This window comes from Arachis hypogaea, chromosome 13 (assembly GCF_003086295.3).
Source record: "Arachis hypogaea cultivar Tifrunner chromosome 13, arahy.Tifrunner.gnm2.J5K5, whole genome shotgun sequence".
NCBI lineage: Eukaryota > Viridiplantae > Streptophyta > Magnoliopsida > Fabales > Fabaceae > Arachis > Arachis hypogaea.
The window spans coordinates 15,622,474-15,645,226 of NC_092048.1; the positions used below are offsets into that span (position 1 = coordinate 15,622,474).

The following is a 22,753-nucleotide window of genomic DNA, read 5'->3' on the forward strand; positions in this document are numbered from 1 at the left end:
AATTGTGTATGATGATCGGGCCACTGGGCCGACTTCGGGTGACCCGAGTCATGGTCCGGACCCGACCCAAAATAATGTCTGGGTCTATTTTTGAGACCCTAACCCGGCCCTAGACCCAGTAAAATCACACCAAAATAGCTCCTAAAATGTTCGAGACCGGGCCGGGTCTTCGGGTCGGGCCGGGCCATGCATACCCCTACCCTAAACCCTAATTGAAACTAATTTCAGTTCCGTGACACGGGGAAGAAGAAGATGAGGAAGAAGAAACAAAAGTCTGTTGCAGAGACTGATACAGTTCAAGATTTGGATTCTGTGATTCAGGACCATACTCTTTTCTTTGACAAGTTGATTGAACTCATCCCTGCCAAGTTTTACCTTCCAGACGATAAGGATAAGCCGTGGTTTCAGGGTCTCAGCAAGGCTAAGAAAGCTGAGGCGAAGAGGGAAACTAAGGAGAATATTAAGAAGTCTCGAAGGGAACGGTTGGATCCTGAAAATCCCCCTGCCGCTACTCTTGACTTGTTGAAGCAGAACTTGGGTAAGGAGAAAGCGAATGAGAGTAGTGATCAGGAGGATGGTGAAGCTAAGCCCATTTCTCTTGAAGATGATCGGTCTGTGACTTACGAAGAGCTTCGGCAAAGGCTACATCGTAAACTTGAGGAGTTTCGGTCAAGTCGCGAGAATTCGGGGAGGGCAAAGAAGAGTGAGGATAGAAATGTGAAGAGAGGGTTTGAGGGCAGAAAACGCAAGAGGGGTAGTGAGAATGATGAAAATAAAGCTGCGAACAAAGGGTCTAAAGAGAAAGCGAAGAAGGATGCTGCCGAGACTTCAAATGAGCTTGTGTTTGGCCATGTCAAACTTACAGATGGTGAGATGCAAAATAAGAAGAGGAGACTTTCAAAGCATAAGGAACTTGAAAGGGCAAAGAAGCTGGAGGAAGAGAAGAATGATCCTGAGAAAGGTGAGGCTGCTGCAAAGAAGCAATTGTGGAAAGCAGCAATGGATAGAGCTTCGGGGATTAAGGTCCATGATGATCCCAAGCTGTTAGAGAAAAGCATTCGTAAAGAGAAGAAGAAGCAACAGAAGAATGCAGAGAAATGGAAAGAGAGAATTCAAACACGGGACCAGTTGAAGGCAGAGAAGCAGCAAAAGCGATCAAATAATATTTCTGAGAGGATTCATCATCAGAAGATGCGTAAAATTGCAAAGCGAGAGAAAAAGCTTTTGCGGCCTGGCTTTGAAGGTCGCAAGGAAGGGTTTATCACCGAAGGTTCCAGTTAACTTATTCCAACGTTGATTGGTATCTTTCCTTCATAGAATCATAGTATTTTGAGTGTTAGAATATGACAAATACAACAAACAACAACAACAACAAAGCGTTGTCCCACTAGATGGGGTCGGCTACATGAATCAAACGACGCCATTGAGCTTTGTCATATATCATGTCTACAAAGAGACCGTTTACATATAGATCTCGTTTGACCACTTTATGAATGGTCTTCTTAGGTCTTCCTCTGCCTTTCACCCCTTGTCTATCTTCCATCTATAGAATGCATTAATTTCTGTCTGGTTTAGTCTGTCTCTTAAAGTTGAACAAGTTTTTTTTTATTATGGGTTCTCATACGACATTTTGGCAATTCAGCAGTTCATATGATCGGTTATGGAATACAGGCATTTTATTGAATTCAACTGTGGCTATTTGATTGAATCATATCATCATAGTCTGATATACTTGTTTATTGGATTATTTTTGTTTCCAAAATTTGATGAGATCCCGTTCTCCTTTTTCTTCCTATTAGCACTGCTTGCATTTCCTTTATTTACATTGGTTATTGTATTTCTTTCCTGAGTTGCTTACAAACTTGCCTGCAATATTGAACTGTTACTTCTTCACTAAATCTTTGGGTATGCTACATTCCATGTTTGAAATCCAGAGTCTTTATATAAGACTAGAAGAATTTCAGCCTGTGTCTAGCATGAATCCTACAATTATGTTACTTAGATTCCAATTGTGTTCATTCTTAAATATAGTAAAGAGTTGATGCTATGCTATATTAGTATATTGCATTTTATTATCCCTTTTCAGTGATCATCTACAGCATCTCCTGTATTTTATGGCATTTAATCTACCTATTTTCTGTCATAATTGGTTTCACAACAATTATATTGGTGGTCTGTAGAGTGTAGACCATTTACAGGCGTGGATATATTTTCGGAGAATGGTATAATTAATTGAATCTGTTTCAAGTGTTTGGAAAGATCAATTTATAGCTTTGTGGCATTTAACTGAATCTCCCTTCTCGGAATCCTGTGTGCTGCTAATGACTGTCACCAATGAAATGGAAGTCAAGGCACTTTGCCTCCGTATATAACCATCGTTCTAGCAAACTCCGATATAGGTTGATGTTATAGAATGACAAATTCAGGGAGAAGAAACTTCACTAATCAATTTCTATCTCTGGTTTGGTATAATTTCAATAGAATAAGTTCTTTCTTCCTATTGTTAATCAGTGACTTGTCTTGCCAATTCAGCAATCCGCAAGACCGGTTCTGATTATTACTTGAATATAGACATATATCGAGTCTAATTCATTACTACCACAAGCTGTTTGCTTGATTCATATCATCATAGACTAATGCACTGTTCATTGAATAATTTTTCTGTGTAATATGTTGAGAATGTCTATCTTGATGTTATTATTTTCTTGGGGCACTTAAACCTGCAATGTTGTCTTTTGTATCATCTTTTCATTACTTCATTTATAATGGTTACTGCATCGTTGAACTGTTACCTTGTTGACTAAGATCTTCTGGTATGTTACGTGCTGAGTTTATGATCTTGCATTTAGTTATTAAGTTGGGAGTCAGCAAATTAAATGTAGAAATAGATTCTACATGTGCTTTGAAGCTCCTGGAGACTGGAGAGGGACTCCAGTGACCATCATCAGAATTCCCCCCTTAATCCGAGCGACTAGGGAGCCGCAGTCCAAATTAACAAGTTTCTTATTCAATCATGTGTTCTGGGAAGAAAATTTTTGGGCTGACAATAATTTTAGCGACAGTTCAAAAAAGTCCACAAATAAATAAAAATAAAAAAGTGTAAATAAACCGCGTAAAGATAAATGTAATTGATATTAGACTTTTATTTTTCCTCCAAAGTTGTGAGACTGAACTCCGTGACCTGTACATAAGTATGGAAAAACTAATTACATGAGTATGGAAAAACTAATTTGATCAAATGAAAATGTGGAGAATTAATTTAATTAATGAGTGAAATTTAAAGAACCATTTTAAGTATTTACACTAAACAAATATAAGAAAAAAAAAAGATTGAATAGAGTAGAACTACTCGACAAGGAGAAAAAGTATTTTAATTAATTTATGTAATAAAATATTTTAGGTCACATTTAATAACCGTAAACTAATGTATTTTTGCCAAAAAAAAAAAAAAGAGAAAAGCTTCGCATACAAGCGATTAAGGCTTGTAAGCCTTACAAGTCCAAAAAATAACTTCTCCCCAAAACACGCTCCTAATGTTACGTATCTTTCACGCGCTATATAACAGAACGCGCGAATATATAACTTCCAATTTTTAAAAGATCTTGTTTCCTTCTTCGTTCTCTTTCTTGCCAAATTTCTTCGTTCTCCTTCTCGCGCGTCTTCCCCTTCCTTTTCGATCGTTCTCTTTGCTGCGTTTTATCACTCGTTTCTTCTTCGTTATTGATGTGAGTTTCTCTTTCTGTAGCTCTAGGTTCGTTTTTTTTTTCCGATTTTGTAGTTTCTGAAATCAAATTTTGAACTCGTTTTGAAGATAATGGATGATTCAACCTCAGATTGTCAGCTGAATCAGGGCGAAGTAGATTTTGAAATTGAATCTAACGAAGTTCCTAAGGTTTGATTTACATTCAGCTTATTACGATTACTCTGAATTTGATGCAGTTATTGGTCTATGTTTGTCTAGCTGAATAATTCGTGAACATTGACTGTGAAATTAATGCGTGAACATAAATCTGTGGATTGAATCTAATGTATTAGTTTTGATTAATTATCTGCAATTTATAGCAGACGCTCGGGTGTAGATCAGAATTTTTTGGGTGTATGTTAGGGGAAGTGTGGGTGTATTTACAGTTCATGGCTTTTTTTGTTATTTAAGTTGAGTTGTTGTCGTTCGGGTGTATTAGATCAGAAATTATTGGGTGTGTTTTTAGTTTTTGACATGGTGTATTCTGCAGCCTCTCTGTGTTGTTGATGACCAGTTTGTTCCGAGTTAAATTTTATTGAAAAGGATGTGAGGAATTACATTACGAGAGAAGTGCAGAATATTTCTAAACAAGAAGATGCAAAGGAATTTGGGAAATATTTGTTAAGAATGAAAGAGAAGAATCAGAATTTCTTTTTTGAGCTTGAACTCGAGGATGATCAATCGATTAAGTTGACTTTTGATGCAAGAAGTAGAACTTCCTTTGAGTATTTCGGAGATGTTATTTCATTTGACATTACCTACAATACAAACAGGTAATAAACTGTCCATGTTTATGATGCTAAATTAATGTTGTTTTATGAATCTGCCGCAAAGGTATATATTGGGTGTTTTTGGGTGTATAAAGTTATTTTTTTGGTGTACGTAATGATTTTTCATTCTGCACTATGGTAATTTGTTTCAGGTATAATTTGGTTGTGGTTCTTTTGTCGGGGTGAATCACCACGGTCAGTCAACACTTCTTGGATGCTCTTTGATGAAAAACGAAGAAATTGAATCATTCAAATGGTTATTTCAATGTTGGCTTCATTGCATGGGAAGAAATGCTCCGAAAGGGTTTCTCACCGATCAATGCGCATCAATGAAAAGGGCTTTAGAGGCTTGTATGCCAACAACAATTCACCGTTGGTGTATTTGGCACATCATAAAGAAGATTCCAAGCAAATTAAACGGGTACAAGGGACATGCAGAAATTGAACAAGAAATGAGCCAAGTTGTTTGGAACTCTCATAGTAAAGACTCATTTGATAGGAATTGAAATGATTTTCTGCTAAATTTTGGTCTTGTGGACAACAAGTGGCTTTCAGGTAATGTTTGTTCAAAATCTACAGCAGAGGTGTAAATTGCATGTTATTTCGGGTGTATTTATTATCTGTTTTTGGGTGTATTTTGTAGATCTCTATGAAGACCGTCATATATGGGTTCCAATCTATCTGGATCACCACTTCTGGACAGGGATGAGAAGCACACAAAGGAGCGAGAGCATGCATTCATTTTTTAACAATTTTATTACCCGGAACAGCTCGCTTATTCAATTTGTCAAACAATACGATAATTGCCTCGGAAGCAGGGAGTAAGCAGAGAGAGAATCAGATGCTGCAGATTTTCATATGGTCATACCGTGTGCAACCAAATCCTCCATTGAAGCTTAGTTTCAAGATGTGTACACTCATCAAAAGTTTAGGGAAGTCCAAGCACAATTTAGAGGAAAGGCGAATTGCATCACTAGATTAACGAATTCCGCTCTAGGCTATTCTGTATACGAAGTTGGAGAACAATTTTCCAGCTCAATATTCAACAAGTTTGTGGTTACTTACGACTCAGTAGCAGCCGAGGTAAAATGTCAATGCTTATTATTCGAGTCAAGAGGGATATTGTGCCATCACGCACTAAGCGTGTTAAGCTTTGAACGAGTAAGCCAAGTGTCACCTAGATATATACTGGAACGATGGAGCAAGAAGGTAAAGAGGCGACACACACACATCAAGAGCAGCCACGACGAGCCACTGTTGGAGCCAAGAAGCAAGAGGTTTGACGAATTGGTTTTTCGTTCGCAAATTATTTGTGAATTTACATCAGAATCGGAGGAGCTGACTGCAATTCTGCACCGTGCGTACGATAACGTCATGGTTGAGATGGAATCATTGAAATCCAAAAGGAAGGGGACATCTTCTTTATCTCACGAAGACGCCAACTTGGAATCCGTTAACGAGCTTCAAAGTCCTCCAAGGATTCGAACAAGAGGACGTCCAAAAAATAGGCTAGGTTCAAAGTTGGACAAACAGATTGCAAATGCCTCAAAGAAGAAAAAAACGAAAGCTTTAAACGAGGTAAAAGTGATGTTCTTTAAATATGTGGTGATTGAGTTTAATTTTCTCGTTAATAGTTTAGCTAATATGCGAGTTTGTTATATCCAGTTAAACCTCTTTGATGCTGCATCAGTGGTGCATTCAAATTCCAGCCAATATCAAGGACGTGTTATGAATTATCAGTTCAAGGTACTAGCAGCAGCAGATAACTCTTTGGGTGTATAGTTACAGAATATGGGTGTAAAAGAACTATTCTTTTGGGTGTATTTCTGAATTTTCTTGTGTTTCACATTTTACATATATATACATATATATATTTCACAATCTGCTGTTTATGTTATAAAATATTATTTGTTTTTTTTTACTACGGTTTAAGGGTTTTAGGGTTTAGGGTTTATGTTTTAGGGTTTAAAGGTTTATGGTTTAGGGTTTACGGTTTAGGGTTTAGATTTTAGTGTTTAAGGTTTAGGGTTTAGGGTTTAGGATTCAGGGTTTTAGGGATAAAGCATCAGGGGATAGATGTTTGGGTGTATATTCAACTTTCTTTGGGTGTAAAAAATGTCAGGTTATGGGTTTATATTTGGTTTGATGTTTTCCTTCATATTATAGTACCTGTAATTCAGACATTTTGAATACACCAGAGAGAGTTTTACTCATAATTGGCAAATTTTTACAACATGTGTTCAATTTGTTACAAGACTATATAGTAGTTACATTAATCAGTGTCAATATCCTTAGAATCTATCTGACAATATGGACTCAATAACAATGAGGATGGCTTGGACAGTCTTATTGCATTACTTTCCTTAATGGCTTCAGCTTTGTCTTGATTCATTTCATGGAATAGAATCCAGGAAGCATATTCTACTCTAAAGTGGTCCACCTCGTCCTACAGTTAAAAAGAATATTCTGTTTAATCAACCATGTTAATTGAGTAAAGTAATACAGAGTTATTTAGTTTTAATTAAACACATTTACCTGGGTCCAATTGTCCCACTCATACTTTTTTCTTTTAATGTTTGTGGGCTGAAATATCTCAAGCCACTTCATTACGTAGATAGCACAGTCATAGCTGAAAACCAAGAAAATAAATTTCAAATTACATATAGGAAAGTTTCATTTTCAGAGTGAAAGATTAATACCTTGTCTTTTGGCCTGAGATGTGAAGGTATGGTGGTACAATTTCCTTGTCCTTGTCCCTTGTCTTCAGAGGCACCCCCAAGCATATACTCTAATTCGTGAAATTACATATCCCTTAAAACACAAAACAAATCAGTAATACATGAATAAATTCAATAAAGGGATACACCCAAAGGAGCACAAAATTCCACCTTATATTAAACATAAATACACCCAACTATTAAAATACAGAACAGAACTAACTTACAATGAATGTATTCAGGGCAGTTCTCTCATCGGACGGAGATTTTGTGTGATATGGGTTGACTATATAAAATTTTTGCTTTCTTATATCAGCCAACCATAACCACCAATGTTGTGAATGGCAAACAGGTGCAAATATCTGAAATATGTTCAGATTGAACAATGTTTTAGTTTATTTGGCACATAAGTAAAAAATGGTAATAAGAAGTTTTAGAAATGAAAACTTACATAACGATGCGATGCTAATTTTTTAAGGTCCAAGAAGGGTATAAACATTGGGTAGTCTTCCACCATGAATGGCTTATTCGTTTTAGGCCGTAAGAATACCCATTGTGGATGATTTGCAATGGCCATGTTCTGCAAAAATTGTGAACCACCAAATGAATATAGAAAATTCACCCAAACGAATCCAGAAAATACATCCAAATGAATACACAACTTACACCTAATTTAACACAGAAAATACACTCAAATGAACACATAAAATACACCCGATTTAAGACAGAAAATACACCCGAAGGAATGCAGAAAATACACCCAAAATTCGTTGAAGCGACCCTTACCACAATATCAGGGGGGAGATAGTATACTTCTTCTTGAAACCTTTTAATCTTTTGCTGGTTTAGGATGAAGCACATGGCAGAGACAATCTAGACAATTTTATATCAATCAGCATTGCAGTTAATTTTGGTGATAAAAACATTAATGTTATTGTAATATTACCTCAGCTTCTATATGCGTTTTAGCTGCGAGTGATGCAAAGTAGAGTTTTGACAAAATGTATCTATCTTGGGCTTGGAGTGTGCAGACCTTGTCAAACTCATTAGTTAGTCAATCTGCGTATGTCTTCACTCGTATGGCCCAGAGGTAGCATTTCTCTTTCATGTCAGAAGTATCTTCATTTGTCCTCACAGGAGTTTCAAACTTCTCGAAACTCTTTGTGCCACTCTCCTTTAGTATCTGTGGACTTTTTTCTTTTGTTGTCACCCCACCACTTGCAATTTTTTGTACCAGATCTCCTAATTGTTTTAGTAGTTTTGGGATTTCTGGAGTTTTTGCCATCCCTCCATCTTGCGTTGACGCTCCCTTCTGCGTTGCTGCTTCTTCTTGGCTTGAATCAGTCAAGTCAAGGCTGAATGATGGCATCAGATCTGTTTTAGGAACATACGATGTTGTCCGTGCCATCATCATCAGCGCAGCAACGTCTTCTTGGGCTGGATTACTGCGTGATCATGTATAACGTATTATAAGAATAAGAATATACGAATGATAACCAAACATTGATTTTACTCTGATGAACTTACATTTTAGATGGAGTTGGGGGAAGCGTGGGTGTGCTTTCTTCAAGTTGTTGGGGGGAGGGTTCAAGAGTACTGCACGGTTACATAAAATTAATCATGTTATAAAAAAACTAGTCAGGGATCAATCGTGAAAATATACACCCCAACAGGGACAATATACACCTAAACTGTAACCAAATACACACCCAAGACAATTTCTTACCTTTTTGTAGTTCCTTCAATTTGTAGCACAGGGGTTGGTTCATTTTCTGTCTCAAGTGTTTGTTCAATTTCTGCCACAGTGGTTGTTTGGGACAGTGGTAGACAAACTTGAATCGGAACTCTAAATAAGAAGAAAAATAAAAGGTTAACAAAGCCTCCGAAAATAAAAAGGTTATAAGGTTGAAATTTTCTTGAAAAACTCACGTTACAAGCACTTCAGACTATGTCTCTTTCCTCATAACCATCATATTCTCTTCAGCCGGCTCACTGGCTGACTCTTCAACCAGACTCAACCTAGAATACACCCTAAGAAAGTCAAAAATACACCCGAAGCATTTAAAAGAAAGACATGCTTTGTTTTTTGAGAACTTACATACTTGCAGTTTTTGTTTTTTTTTTTCCTGCCTTTTTTTTCTTGAATAAAACAATAAAGGGCTTTTTTTTTTCTAAAAAAAAATATACAGAATTAGAAGTAGAAGGTAATAAAAGAACAAAAGCAATGATTATTTGAAAGAGAAATTACATGCTCTCTGCCGGTTTGTTTATGCTACTTTGGTCTGTGTGTCCTTGAGATGAAGGATCATCACTTCCCAAGTTTACGTCCGGTATTCTAAACATAATACAGTACATGTTATTCACAAAAAATACCATACTGTTAAATCAGGATAACAAGATTTTATCAAATAAAGCTTCTTACGTTTCAGATGAGACATAGTGACCTTCCGTCGATCGCAGGTCAGCTTCCTTCTCCCTGCCAAACAAGAAACAATTATTAGCAAAGAAAACACCCTAAAATATGAAATATACACCCCAACAAGACATACCCATGTGCAGCAGATTTTTCATTGTTTTCCCTTAAGAATTCATTTAATTCTTCAGTTCTAATTTCAGATCTGACAGTACATGCATAAAAGAACATGTTAACAAATATAATTTTGATGATAGATGGTAATATAGCTTACAAAATATACTGTACCCATGATAGGATTGAGCTTGCTCAGGAGATGAATCCTCAACAATGACCTTTTTCTTTTTGGATTGTGTCCTGGGAAAAAAAACAAGTATGAATCAGAAATACAAAATTAATTTGATCACAAAATACTAACCAAAGAAGTGCTTACTTTTGTGGTGTTCTCTGAGTCTTTTTCTTTGTTTTTTGCTTCTCTACTAGTGATGATTCTTCGCTTCTATAAGTTAATAAGAGACGCTCTGTTAATACATGAAATCTTGATAATAAACCCAAAAGAAAGCAGTAATAATTTCAGAACATTACTCATCATTTGATTCAGATTCTGAATCAGAATCCTCCTGAATCTTCTTTCTTTTTTTGGACTCCATTATGGAAGGCAAACAATCATTATTTATAAACATACTAAAAGGGACAAAATACACCCAAATTAATGCACCAAATACACCTAATGAATTCATAAAATACACCCAAATGAATGCACAAAATACACCCAACTGGATAAATAAAATACACCCAACTAGATAAACAAAATACATCCAACTGGATAAACAAAATACATCCAAGTATGTTACTTACTTTTTGGCTTTTCGAGTGGGTTGTTTCCTTGTTGAATCCTCTGAGCCTTCTTCAGTCTCAGACTCAGAGGTAAAATGGACATCACTTTCAGTTGTTTCAATCTCAGATGATGATGATGAACTTGTCTTCCTTTTTTTTTTTTGGTTTCTTATTTTTTTTTCTTTTTTCTTTATTTCTTTCATTTTCTCCTTTGTTTCGGCCATCTTTATAATTTTCTGAAACATTAGAAATTTTAGTTAGTAGTATTCAGATAAATAAAACACACCCAAGATATTTTGTTCACTTACCATATGTTCCTCCATTTCTGCCCTCATTCTTTCAACCAACTACTCTCTAGTTCAGTTTGCAATCCAGGGTTCTTGAGGTCTTTCTGCCCTCTTCTTGTCTTTATTTTTTGATAGATGAAAGTAAACTATCATCAGGGCAAACAGGCAGCCATCAATTGCCTTTTTCTTTTGTATATTGTAATCTGTTATGCCCTTGATAATAAAATTCAAAACATGTGCTCCCCAGTTCTGCTCTGTTATTGTGTCCATCTTGAAAATTGGTGCCAGGTGCACAGGGGAGATTTTGTTTATTGTTGTTGGTAACAGGAACGCCATCTGTATATAGAGGATGAAAATCCTCTTGAACATGAGGCGATCCTGTTCATTATCAACACCAATAGTCATCATCTCATCTGTCAGATTTTTGAGGGTCTTCCCCTGAAATCTTCTAAAAATTTGTTTGTGGTCTTCAGAAAGATCCTTATAATTGACTTTATGAGAAAATAGATCTCCTACCAAAAAGAAAACAACATAGTATGAAAATCACTTAAAATACACCCAAGCATCAGTTTAAATACACTTGAATATGGCTCATATACACCTATGTTTGTAGCGAGTTACCTGACGCGTTGATGCCAAGCGCAGCCCCTATTGTTTTTTGTCTTACTTTAAAAGAACCGTAGCCGATTTCGAGTCTGTTTTTCCCTAATTTAAAGGAGTTAGCCAACTCCCTTAATATTTGGTGATGCACCCTTAGCGGCGGGATGCGCATCAGGCCACCAAATCCCAAATCCCTAACAATTTCTTTCTTCTCCTCGCTCATATTTCTAAATTTGTCACTCAACAAATGGGTTGCATACTTAAGGTCTTTGGTTTGCTGTAAACAAAGCAAAGTTAGAGTCAGATATATTTCTATTATGAAAAACTGATTTGATCAAAGACATATATTTGTTCTTACATTTTTTTCAGCTTGATTTTTTTCTGCCATTTTTTCTGAAATGAAAAATACACCCATAGATATCAGTCAAATACACCCATAAATCAGCCACATACACCTATACGATTTTTCATAAGTATTTAATTAGATCAGTTCAAAATGATGTTTCAATTCACTCAAACATGCATAAATATACAAGGTCAAGCAACATTACAAGGTCAAGCAATATTTAGAACACTTGCAACAGTTGATTATATTGCATTATATCAGTTCAGAAATATACACCCAACAAATTACTCCGTATACACCTACCAAATTATGCAATATACTCCCAAAAATCAGTTACGAGAAGAACTAGAATAAGAAGAACAGTAAAACCTAGAACAACTAAGAAGAATAGTAAAACCTAGAACCAAGAAGAACAATAAAACCTAGAACAAAAAGAACATTAAAAACAGTAAAATGAGAGCTATAACAAGAAGAACAATAAAACGTAGAAGAATGTAGAAGAACAGTAAAACCTAGTTCTTCGATTTCGAAATGTGGAAAATCTACAAGATGAGTGAAATAGTAACGTACCTTGAGTAATATATCTTCGTTTTTTCTGGAGATTGTTGATAGAGAATTCTATTTTGTATTGATGGTTTCTGCTAATCTTCGCGACGAGTTCTATATCTTCAGTTTCGAATGTTGCTCGAAAATGGACGGTTTGTGTTTTCTTCGAAGGGCTTGGAGAAGTGGAAGAGTAAGGCATTAAGGAGCGCTTTTCGCGAAGCGCAACTGTTGAGTGGCACGCGTGTATTTTACGCTCCATTCAAAGGGAGTGACTGCGCGTGTGAATGAAGTCTGGGCTAGGAACTTGTAACTTGTAGGACTTTTTTGCTTGTATGTGTAGCACTCCTGAAAAAAAAAAAAAAAACATCAAACAAGTTTTCCTCAGCCTCGCCGCCTTCCTCGCTCTGCATTCTCAGTTTCTCACTCGCACTTCCTCCGTCTCCGCCTTGACTCCGTCGCTCTCCGCGCAGCCGTACGCGAGTCTGCTGATCCAGTCGCCGAAGCTCGTTGGTGCTCTGGTCGAGGGAGCATCGCTCTCCTCTCCTGCTTCGCTCAGCCGTTACGTCAGTTCAGGTAGGCCTTCTCCGTTGTGATTTGTTTCTGTTTCTGTTATGCTCAACGGCAATTGAGATCATATATATAATAATTAATCTTAATAAGAAAATCAAGCTGGTATCATATTAAAAGCTTTGATCTTGTACTTGGACCCTAAGCCCTTTCTATTGAAAGGATAGGTTTACACGAGAAGGTGTGTACAGATCTAATGGTTGCTCAATCATTAAGTTAACATACTGGATTAAATATAAGAATGAAATAACAGAAAACATTACAAATTGAAAGCCTATAGGTTTAGCCCTGCTGGTATGTGCAAAAGTGATATGAGAGTTCTGTTCATTGTAGCCTTGTAGCTATCTTACATCAGTTATACATTAGTGTAAGTTTTGACCATTCAACTTTTGAAAATATAAAGTAAGCTTAAACTATTTCCTTTGTTAAGTTTATGCTTATGCATAGCATCTTTTGCTATCTATTTTACGAAAGCATAGACCATGTCTGATTGCTAGTGCACGAAATTGCAATTTGAATAATATTGAATTTTCTCTTTATAATAGAAAAGGGATTACTTACATGTATTGTTATATTCTCATGCAGAAATGATTGTGTTATCATTATCAGTTATGTTGATAATAGTTCAAACATTATTATCAACTCAATCCATTTCTTTCACATTTAGTGATTTGAGTCTTCCAACTTCTCCTCTACAACAATGAAAGCCCAATTTTTCGCATCACCCCTTAAATATAGTTTTCAGCTTCAAAGTTCCCATCTTTAGATATATATGCATGTTGGATTTCACTATGATCTATTCCATATTTCCATCTTTGTTGGTTCTCGTTATATTCTAATCTTTGGTAGTTATAAATTTCGAAGTTCTATTCTTTTCCGATTGGTTTCCATTGGGTTGTTCCAATTTTCCAATTATAGTACTCATTCATGAAGGAATATAACAGTGGGGTGTTTGTGTTGCAGGGTAGGTTGGCGCTACTGATTCATTTGTTTGAGAGCATGCATCCTCCTTTAACGTTACACAAGCACCCAATGTGTGCTGAAGTGAGTTTATTTTGTTAATCAGTTGTTGCTTTTTGTTTGTTAGATATAGTATTGAATGTATTACTAGTGTGGTTGTTGCCATGTTTGATTTGATTTGTGTTGATTCCTATGACATAGAATAATAGTAGTTAGTTGTAGGACTTTTGTTCCCAAACACAAGACTCCTGTTCCTAAATATATTGTGTAAGTAAATTCTTAACTGCTAGGAGAGGAAGAGAAAAATTGTGTTTCCTGCCATATTCTGAGTTATTACTATGGCTAACTTTCAATGCATCTTTTTTATGCAATAGCTGATGTAGTAATCTATGAATGAAACAAAGCATGACCTTTTTCTTATATGTAACAACCTATAATTTATGGAAGAATAGAATGTGCTAAAGCTGGAAAGATTTTTTCCAAGGATGATGCTGCCTTACTTGTCATTCTTCATTGACCTTTCCCTTCCTCATTGCCACTTTTCCTTGCTGTGTGAGTCTACATTTTGACTTCGGAAGAGAAGGCAAAATCGCCATAAATTTGGAAATCTCTTTTTAATCTCTATTCTTTTCAAGGAAAATTATTTTATTGGTCCTGCAAATATGATGATAAGTAGCTGTTGCTAGAAATCTTATTTTAGACAGTGTTGTGACTTGTGAGCCAGTATTTGTGCAGATTATTGAGCAGTTCCAAAAGTGTCATGTGGAGCACCCTGTTGGAAAATTCTTTGGTGAATGTACAGATTTGAAAATAAAGCTGGATCGCTGTTTTAGACAAGAAGTGAGCATTTCATTCATTTTTTCCCCGAAAAAAAAGAAAGAAAAAACTGCCCCCTTCGTTTTATCTTGTTTTCCCATTGTTTCTGATGATTGTGGATGTGTTTTAACAGAAAGCTTTGAAGCGAAAGGCCAACTTTGAAGAGAGCAAGAAGTTTAAAGAACAACTCCGAGCTTTTAGGAAAGAAAATGCTGTAAGTGGCAGTCAATAGAACAAATAACTTGTACCAGCTTGACATAATATACATTTTGCCGCCTTCAAAAGAATATACGGTGTATCAAATATTTGTTTACTTGCTGTTTTTGATGAATCAATATGTATGTAGCTCAATTATTTTAACTTTAAACATGAACATAACATCCTGTTTAGATTCTACCTGAGAGTTCAAAGTTCTATTAGGATAATGAATTGAGAAGTTATAGTGCCTATTCTTGGCATGTTATATGTTGCTTATGACAATTGATTTTGACTTCTTAGTTGCTTTAAGAGAATATATAATAAAAGAGACATTCATCAGTTTTGAAATCTTGATGTGCAGTTATGTTCTTTTTTTATTTTGTATGCATTATCTAAGGGAAGACTTTTTGGCATCCAACACTATGACATAATCAGGCATAGGATTTGTATGAATTTCTTAATGATTTATAGTTTGAGACGCTTCACTAGGGTTTGACGATCAAACTTGAACTTCAATTACTTCCCCCATTAGTGTTTATGATGCATAATTACACAGCTGGTTTCTTAAGACTACGTATTTTAAAGCCAAAAAGGATGAGGGCTTAAAAGAAGCTTGAAGAAACCAAATTTGACATTTTTTCATCTGACATATTTCTCCAGATAGTTCCCACCCTCATCTGTCAATCTTTCACTACTCCCCCTCCTCCTCCCCGCCAACAAAAAAAAAAAAAAAAACCAGAACACAAGCACCTGTGACTCAAAATGTAACTATATATTAACAATGGTGATGCAAAAAAACTAAGGAATTTAGCTTAGATGGTGGGGAAATGTCTGCGAAGAGCATCAGTGAGAAATATTGCCTCTTCTTCACTCTGACCTGCCTTCCAGACCTTAAATTGTCCTACAGTGCAAGAGGGCATTTCGCTCCAACGTTTGAGTATTGCCATTGAATAGAGCCCTGCTCCTACTCTTTCCCCCTTGGGGGTCAAGCAATTCCAAACTGGAATCTCAGGATTCTCCACCACCTGTCTTCTTGCCGTAATATCAGTAATATTTGCATCTTCTTCGTCATCGTCACTCAACACAATAACACATGGAATGGAATTTTGAACTTTGTGTTTTGCGGTCGGCGTACTTGTATCCTGTTTGCCCTTCATACCTGCCTCAACAGAGTTAGCAACTGAAACGCTTTGCTTTTCTTTCATTGTCTGTGTAGCACTCAAAGTAACATTCAGCATTCTGCCATCTATCATAATGAAGAATACAAAAGTCACTTTAATGTGAGAAAAAAACGTGTATATAGATCTAAAGGTTGCTCAATCTAAGTAGTTAACATAGTGGATTTAAATATAAGAATGAAATAACAGAAAACATTTCAAGGACACATGTAACTCTAATTAATCACGGTGACCAAATTAAAATGTGTATCAGATTTTTAAAAACATGGAGTAGAAATCGGCTCAAATTTGTACAGTTTAGAACGAACAAAATAAATAAGTTATTTCAGAGGACTCAATAAGCATATAAAGTAAGGAGGGAGTACAGAGGAAAACCTGGTAAACCTGCAATATCTGTTCTACCAATCAAGTGAGAAGCAAAACCATTGTGCTTGGAATCGAGTCCAATAGAATTATGAGTCTCTCCTACAGCGAACTCCAACAAGTCATTTTGCTCAATGTCATCTTTCCTTGGGGAACCTTCCCGTGACGATCTATTCAAGTGAGACGCAAAACCATTGTGGTTGGAATCGAGTCCAATAGAATTATGAGCCTCTCCTATGGCGAACTCCAACAAGTCATTTTGCTCAATGTCATCTTTTCTTGGGGAAGCTTCCGGTGACGATTTAACATCAACTATTTCAGGTATTACTTTTGGAATATCACTTAATAAGCGTGATTGTTCTGATGGAGTCTCAAGCTTTGTTTTTCGGTCCATGTACTCAAAAAGTGTACAGGAATATGGTTAAGGGCCACAATGCCTAATCAAACCTATAATATTAGAGAATAGAAAACAATGAATTCAAATAAAAACAACAGTAATAGATTTCCAGCTTACATTTTATCTTGGGATGAGAAGAGGAATTGTTTTTTACAATGCTCATTTGGACATTACCAAGAGCACTGGATATACTTGATCCAGCTTTAAACTGGGTAACAATGCATATATATTGGCCTTTAATTGCTATTCTAAGGTGACAATCCAATATTATCATGAAAGGATATTCTTTCCTCCATCCCTTTTCATTGGCCAGAGCAATGCGATTTTGTAACAATTTTATCTCCCTTGGGATCCACTGTCACATATAGCAGAATAGAAAGACAAATAACATCACATGCTATTAGAAAAATGAAGTATTTAGCACAAAAGTTAAAATGATCATTTAAAGGGAAAATTACAAAATTGCCAGCCTAATAGATTTAGCACCCGCTGGAATGTGCAAAAGTGAGATGAGACTTCCATTAATTGTAGCCTTATAGTATTCTTGATTCAGTTATGCACTAGCATAAGTTTTGACCATAAAACTTCTGAAAATATAAACTAAACTATTTCCTTTGTTAAATTTATGCTCATGCATAGCATCTGTTGCAATCTATTTTACGAAAGCATAGACCCAATCTAATTGCTAGGCTACACAAAATTCCAATTTGAAAAATATTGAATTTTATCTTTACAATAGAAAAGGGATTCAGAAAACCCATAAAGTCGATATGATACATACATGTCTTATTATATCCTCATGCAGACTCCTGGCTTTCTGATCCAGCTCCAGCTGTGAAACATAATGAGGCGGTTATTATCTCTCTACATTACTCTATTAATCTGATCAATTACATGGTTTTTCAAGTCAAACTCTTATTCACCAGAACCCTACTGCTCAAACCACAAGTGATGAAACAGCTAAAAATATGGGTTCGAAGAGACCAACCATAACTAGAAATTAAGAAATAGACAAATGGCCCTAAATTTAGAAAAGCATCTATTTTCCAGAAGCAACAGGTATGAATGCCTCTTCCAGCTTCCCTATGATTTACATCAGTGATACACAGGAAACTTACTACAGTAGGCTGTTTGAGCAAGCCATTTCTCATTCTCTCGCACAGATCTTTACATTCTTCCTGCAAATAATGCTATATGTCAATAATTATGAACATACAAACTAGGACCATTGCTGACTATGTAGCTTAAACCTGAAAACTAGGCACAATTTCTTGTAAGAGTTGCAAACAAAACTAACTAATCCACCTTGTTACAATCAACTAACTACTCTAAATAACTAAGTGTCCAAGAAAATATGAAAAATCTGATTTCATTAAGAAATTATTACTTATTTTGCTCCAATATATCCGAAATTGGGGGGAATATCAGCAGGAAGTCCTGATAGAACTTAGAACAGTATTAATACCTCTGTAAAGTCATCATCTGAAACTTTCAAAATAGGTACATCATTTAGCTCATTTGAAAGTGTAAGCAGAATCTCTCTGTTGATTTCATCATTCTTTGGTCTGTTTATTCCTGTGGTTGATGCAGACACAGAAAGTCAACATATGCATATTGTAATATCTGCTAGCCAGTAAAAGGAATCAACATTCTGCAGCAATGTGTTATGCTATTAGGGAACAAATATTGTGATCAAAGATTTAGATGTTATACCTCATTTTATATTTCATTTCCCAATAGTTCTTGTTCTTTAAATTATTAGTTATCTTTTTCTTGCATATTTTACCATAAGCAATCTTCTGCAGCTCTTCACTATAGAGCATACCTTCAATGCATTTATATGAGAGCACTCTAGAAATAAGATAATCAAACAAGGACCTTAGGTAGAGTACTAACGTTTTACATACAGTAAAATTAACTAGTAACCACTATGATTGCATTAAAAATAAATAAATCAGAAGGTTGTCCCTTTGTGACCAGTAACTTCTGGCCATCCCAAAAACAATTACCTAGTACTTGCTCAAGCTTATGTGAGTTTTTCTGAAATATTTCATATGGATTAGTTCTGACTCTTACAAAACTTCCAATCACTTTGCAATCAAATTTTTCTGGTTGCTTCAAAAGTTCTTCGACCAAACTTCTCTTCAGATACACAAGCTTGAGGTTTGCACTGACAATGGCTGCAAAACAGCTTTTCTGCTCTTCTAAATCTACATTCTTATGAGAGTGTGTACTCGAAATCAATTTTCTCTTCCTTGAAAGATTCAATCGTTCATTGGTATCCCTATCTTCTGAAGTAATACTGGTATCAACCTCCATGTCCTCAGAGTTATCAGAAAAATGCTTTGCGAGAAGCTTATATATACTGTTCCTATTCACTGATTTCCTCCCAAGTAAAGACCTTAATTGTACATCACAAAGCACCTTTCTCTTCTTCTCGGGGTCGAAAAGCTTGTTCTCTTTGCAGTAGTCCATGATGATAGAAGCAACCTCTTGTTCAGAAAATTCCCTGCTCGTGTCTTTACCAACACTCTGAAGAAAATCCATGAGAATTCTTGAACACCATCCAATAAACTCCATTTGCTTATCTTTCAGCTTTCCATTTATTGATTTTTTCTTTTTGACGCACCTCTTCTTTTTCTTCCCCTGTTTAACTCCAGCAGTGTTATACAGATCATTGTCAGAAACTATAAAGTCACTCCCATCAGATTCTCCAATATCATCTTCCCCTTCACCAATTTCGTCTAGACCAACATCAGACTTCGAGTTTTTACCACTCTTCAGGACCTTATATGCTTTAGAAACATGCTGTGACTTCAGCCCTTCCTTTCCTTTGATATTTTCATAATATTCTGAAAATAAGCATTCATATGTACTGGGATCTTTGAAGTCTACCTTTCCCTGTTATTAGGGGAAAAAAAAAACACATAAAAATATGTGACAAGAGAAGCATACAAGAATGAAGAGATAAAATTGATCGGAAATCATACCAAATGAGAATGTGCAAGAGAGGAGGAAAAGAAAAAGGAGGGAGGGGATCAAATAGCACATTTTTTTATGATCAATGAGAAAAATATTAAATTTGTTACATAACGAAGTAAATTCCACAAGAGTTGCATCAGAATTTTATTCAGCCGCATGAAACTTTTTGTTCATGTCAGAGTTCAATCCAAGATTCAATACAATAATTCCCTACTTAAAGTTTAATATAAAACTGAGACTTTTGTAATTTCTACAAAATGTAAGATTTTGGATACTAAATCTCCTTTCACGTAAGCCATATGAATATAAATATATAGTATCGAGTTAGTTCCTGTTTCACATTAAGGGTGAGTTTGTTTCAGCCCTTTTTCTTTTACTGAAAAAATCAGTTTCACATACTTCTATAGCTTTTGATTAAAATTAATTTTCAGCTTTTTTCAACTATATAAAAAAATGAGTTGTAAAATCACTTTGAAAAATAAAAAATCAGAAACAACCGCACCCTAAAACAATAAGCCAATAATGCATCCCTTTTAAAGGCTGCATTATTATTGTCTCAGCATAAAAATCCTGCATAATTAGTATAAACAAATTCTAAAATGTAAAAAACTAAAAACACACAAAAAGAAACAAATGGACCTTTTGTTAACTTTGTTTTCAAACTTTTTAAGATTTCTTCCTTTCTGAAGTATCAAAAAATTTTAGGATTCTAAATACTAGTTAGAACCTTAGTGGCTATATCTTACTCCATCAGAATCAATGTCAACATTTTCTTCAATTAGTATTGCAAGTTTTATGCAGTGATGACAGAGTCCTTTCTTCCCATTGATAACTACAAACTCAGCATCACATAGGCAGCGCCCACAAACAGCATTTGGGCAGCAAAAGCATCTAAACTTGGAGGCTTTCTGGCAAAGTGAGCAGATATGTGAATCTGCAAAAAGAATTTATCTGGAAGTCATTTAATGCCGAACGGACTAACATACATTTTAGCATACCATCTCAAATGAATTGCCAAGCATACATGAAAGCACATTTCCTCATGACAACAAAGACATGTTCTTCAATAACACAAAGCTCTGCCGGACTACCACCTCGTTAAGAAAATAAAATACACTACATATGCCATCTATGAAGGTTTAAGACATATCGAATACCAAATGTTTTAAAGGACGTCTGAGATATTCAAGATACGCAAGTTCGATGGTAAAGATTGAGTTAGACATAAGCATCTGCAGATTAAAATATTATGGTAGGAAATGACATCTTCATGTTGGAATCCATTGCAAGAATATGTACCATTTGAAAAAAAATGAATAACTAAAGAAAGAAAGAAATGCGTTCGAATACCTTGTATAGACCATAGAGATAAAGTGAAGCAGCTTACCACAAGTAAAATTTGTGTCAGCCTCCAAAAAGGAATCATCTTCCTTCACACAAGAAGGATGATAAGATTTAAGGCAATCCCTACAAGAAACATGGGTTAACCATCAAAATGGAAGTTACTCACAGAACAAAGTGTACCTTTGTAAAATGTTCCTAATCCAGATTCATCATCATTAACAAGCATACTAGTGACAGTGATGGCCAGGCTTGGTTAGACTATATTAGATATTTCCAAGTATACTACAATATCAAAGTTTACTACTTATTATTTACGATTAAGACAAACTAGGAAATTCTAGTTTTCTCCTATGCTTAATGAGAAAGATGAACCTCGGTGTATTTAAAAAGAAAAATAAAGGAAAAAACCCTAGATCATCAAAGCAATTATTTTAGCACGGAAATAACCATTGATAACTCTGGATCATCAAAATAACGGAAAAACTTTGTGCATGCTAAAAAATGAGCAAAATCATGGATTCTCATTTAACCAAAACAAAAATGAAACAGCATCTAAATAATTTATGTTGCTGAGCTTACCCATAATCGCACACCCTCATCAACCCACCATCCTTGCACACAAAACACCAATCTTCAGCAACTTCCTCCTTTTTAATTTTGGATCTTTTCCCCATCTTATTTCAGGTATCAACTCAGTTCATCAGCAGTGCTTTACAAGAATCCTGTACAACACAGTTTGGAGAAACCAGAAATGAAGAGACCAGGGTGCATTATGCATTGCACTTAAAAGCAAGCCCCAACAAAAAAAAAAAAAATTCTTTTTTCTTTTAGAGAAAGTATGAACCTTTGAGAAACATGCAAATGTGAGTGATGACATTCACCAAATTCGAAAAGGCAGAAGAAATTCAAATTAAGAAAATAAACATGCGAGGGTTTGTTCAAAAAAAAGGGGGGAAAAAAAAAATCACGGTTGCCAGCTGAGCAAAGCTTACTTACATTAAGAGGTATAAGAGAGTTTGCGTGTTGAAGCTGAAGTGATGGTGTGGCGCAGAGTGTGATCCTCCTCCTCTTCTTATTCTTCTTCGAAAATCGAAACAGTGATGGTGAGTGAGTGAATGTTGTGTCAACACCTAACACCCCCGAAAAAGAAGAAAAAAAAGTGTACGGAGGGTGGTTTGTTGGGAGCACCAAAAAACAGAAATAGAGAGAGAGGACTCACTCACATTGGTGAGTAGTGAAGTGCATGCTGCCTGATGCGCATTAACAATCAACTATAGTTAAACCCGAGCATGTTTTTGTAGAAAGATTACACATACAAGTCATTATAATTTATTATTTTTTATTATTAATATTTAAAAATATGAGATAAAATAAGTCTTTAAATTATTAAACTAAAAAAATTAAATTAATGGTTAAGTAATGATCAAAATTAATAAATTTTGATAACTCAATAACATTATTTTTAAATAAAATAATTTAAAATAGCAAATTTCAAACTAACCAAGAATAATGTCATGATCTTGAACATGCATTAATAATCATCTGTTAAGACTTAAAGAGTTAAGATCAACTCAGTCTATTAATAAAAAAAATTAAGAATAAAAAACGAAAAAAAAATAAAATTTTGGTAAAAATACTCTTCATTAACACTTATTTCTTATTACAAATAATTCTTACATTCACAATTCAA

General features: G+C 35.4%; 4 protein-coding genes across 6 annotated transcripts; 2 read left to right on the top strand and 2 right to left on the bottom strand.

Moving 5' to 3' along the window:
- The first annotated feature begins 252 nt into the window (after positions 1-252).
- On the top strand, positions 253-1,281 carry LOC112735786 (uncharacterized). Its single transcript, XM_025785287.1, has one exon. It carries the CDS (start codon positions 253-255, stop codon positions 1,279-1,281), a length of 1,029 nt encoding a protein of 342 aa, XP_025641072.1.
- Positions 1,282-6,736: 5,455 nt separating this feature from the next.
- On the bottom strand, positions 6,737-12,517 carry LOC112735787 (uncharacterized). Of its 3 annotated transcripts, XM_072213178.1 has the most exons (20): positions 12,283-12,511; positions 11,725-11,759; positions 11,388-11,643; positions 10,788-11,278; positions 10,501-10,715; positions 10,076-10,141; positions 9,931-9,999; positions 9,779-9,847; positions 9,652-9,705; positions 9,478-9,564; positions 9,159-9,248; positions 8,956-9,075; positions 8,757-8,825; positions 8,176-8,674; positions 8,016-8,102; positions 7,681-7,809; positions 7,457-7,591; positions 7,212-7,323; positions 7,048-7,141; positions 6,737-6,958 (listed from the first exon to the last, which is right to left on the bottom strand). In XM_072213178.1, exons 4-11 carry the CDS (start codon positions 10,812-10,814, stop codon positions 9,176-9,178), a joined length of 660 nt encoding a protein of 219 aa, XP_072069279.1. In that variant the 5' UTR covers positions 10,815-11,278; positions 11,388-11,643; positions 11,725-11,759; positions 12,283-12,511; the 3' UTR covers positions 6,737-6,958; positions 7,048-7,141; positions 7,212-7,323; positions 7,457-7,591; positions 7,681-7,809; positions 8,016-8,102; positions 8,176-8,674; positions 8,757-8,825; positions 8,956-9,075; positions 9,159-9,175. The 3 variants fall into 3 exon arrangements, with proteins under 3 accessions (XP_072069279.1, XP_072069278.1, XP_029147153.2); XM_072213177.1 differs by lacking the exons at positions 6,737-6,958; positions 7,048-7,141; positions 7,212-7,323; ... (10 more) ...; positions 9,931-9,999; positions 10,076-10,141 and having other exon boundaries at positions 10,568-10,715; positions 12,283-12,517; XM_029291320.2 differs by lacking the exons at positions 6,737-6,958; positions 7,048-7,141; positions 7,212-7,323; ... (10 more) ...; positions 9,931-9,999; positions 10,076-10,141 and having other exon boundaries at positions 10,608-11,278; positions 12,283-12,517.
- Positions 12,518-12,671: 154 nt separating this feature from the next.
- LOC112737448 (uncharacterized) lies at positions 12,672-15,147 on the top strand. The gene is made up of 4 exons (XM_025787356.3): positions 12,672-12,831; positions 13,789-13,869; positions 14,521-14,625; positions 14,735-15,147. The coding sequence occupies exons 2-4, from the start codon at positions 13,825-13,827 to the stop codon at positions 14,831-14,833; spliced, it is 249 nt and encodes an 82-aa protein (XP_025643141.1). The 5' UTR covers positions 12,672-12,831; positions 13,789-13,824; the 3' UTR covers positions 14,834-15,147.
- A 143-nt stretch (positions 15,148-15,290) lies between these two features.
- Positions 15,291-22,331, bottom strand: LOC112737446 (uncharacterized protein At5g08430). The gene is made up of 11 exons (XM_072213176.1): positions 22,060-22,331; positions 21,643-21,785; positions 21,107-21,186; positions 20,466-20,653; positions 18,747-19,638; positions 18,203-18,312; positions 17,856-17,915; positions 17,519-17,569; positions 17,021-17,092; positions 16,353-16,746; positions 15,291-16,045 (listed from the first exon to the last, which is right to left on the bottom strand). The coding sequence occupies exons 2-11, from the start codon at positions 21,735-21,737 to the stop codon at positions 15,612-15,614; spliced, it is 2,376 nt and encodes a 791-aa protein (XP_072069277.1). The 5' UTR covers positions 21,738-21,785; positions 22,060-22,331; the 3' UTR covers positions 15,291-15,611.
- Between the last annotated feature and the right edge of the window lie 422 nt (positions 22,332-22,753).

Excerpts from the sequence above, each read along its gene's own strand:
- LOC112735786 (XM_025785287.1), top strand. The coding sequence starts at position 253 with ATGAGGAAGAAGAAACAAAAGTCTGTTGCAGAGACTGATACAGTTCAA.
- LOC112735787 (XM_072213177.1), bottom strand. The coding sequence starts at position 12,517 with ATGGAGCGTAAAATACACGCGTGCCACTCAACAGTTGCGCTTCGCGAA. Across the intron at positions 11,760-12,282 it reads ACGAAGATATATTACTCAAG|AAAAAATGGCAGAAAAAAAT; the intron begins GTACGTTACTAT and ends TTTTCATTTCAG. Across the intron at positions 11,644-11,724 it reads AAAATCAAGCTGAAAAAAAT|CAAACCAAAGACCTTAAGTA; the intron begins GTAAGAACAAAT and ends CTTTGTTTACAG.
- LOC112737448 (XM_025787356.3), top strand. The coding sequence starts at position 13,825 with ATGCATCCTCCTTTAACGTTACACAAGCACCCAATGTGTGCTGAA. Across the intron at positions 13,870-14,520 it reads AGCACCCAATGTGTGCTGAA|ATTATTGAGCAGTTCCAAAA; the intron begins GTGAGTTTATTT and ends GTATTTGTGCAG. Across the intron at positions 14,626-14,734 it reads ATCGCTGTTTTAGACAAGAA|AAAGCTTTGAAGCGAAAGGC; the intron begins GTGAGCATTTCA and ends GTGTTTTAACAG.
- LOC112737446 (XM_072213176.1), bottom strand. The coding sequence starts at position 21,737 with ATGGGGAAAAGATCCAAAATTAAAAAGGAGGAAGTTGCTGAAGATTGG. Across the intron at positions 21,187-21,642 it reads ATGAGGGTGTGCGATTATGG|GGATTGCCTTAAATCTTATC; the intron begins GTAAGCTCAGCA and ends TGTTTCTTGTAG. Across the intron at positions 19,639-20,465 it reads TTGACATTGATTCTGATGGA|GGAAAGGTAGACTTCAAAGA; the intron begins GTAAGATATAGC and ends CCCTAATAACAG.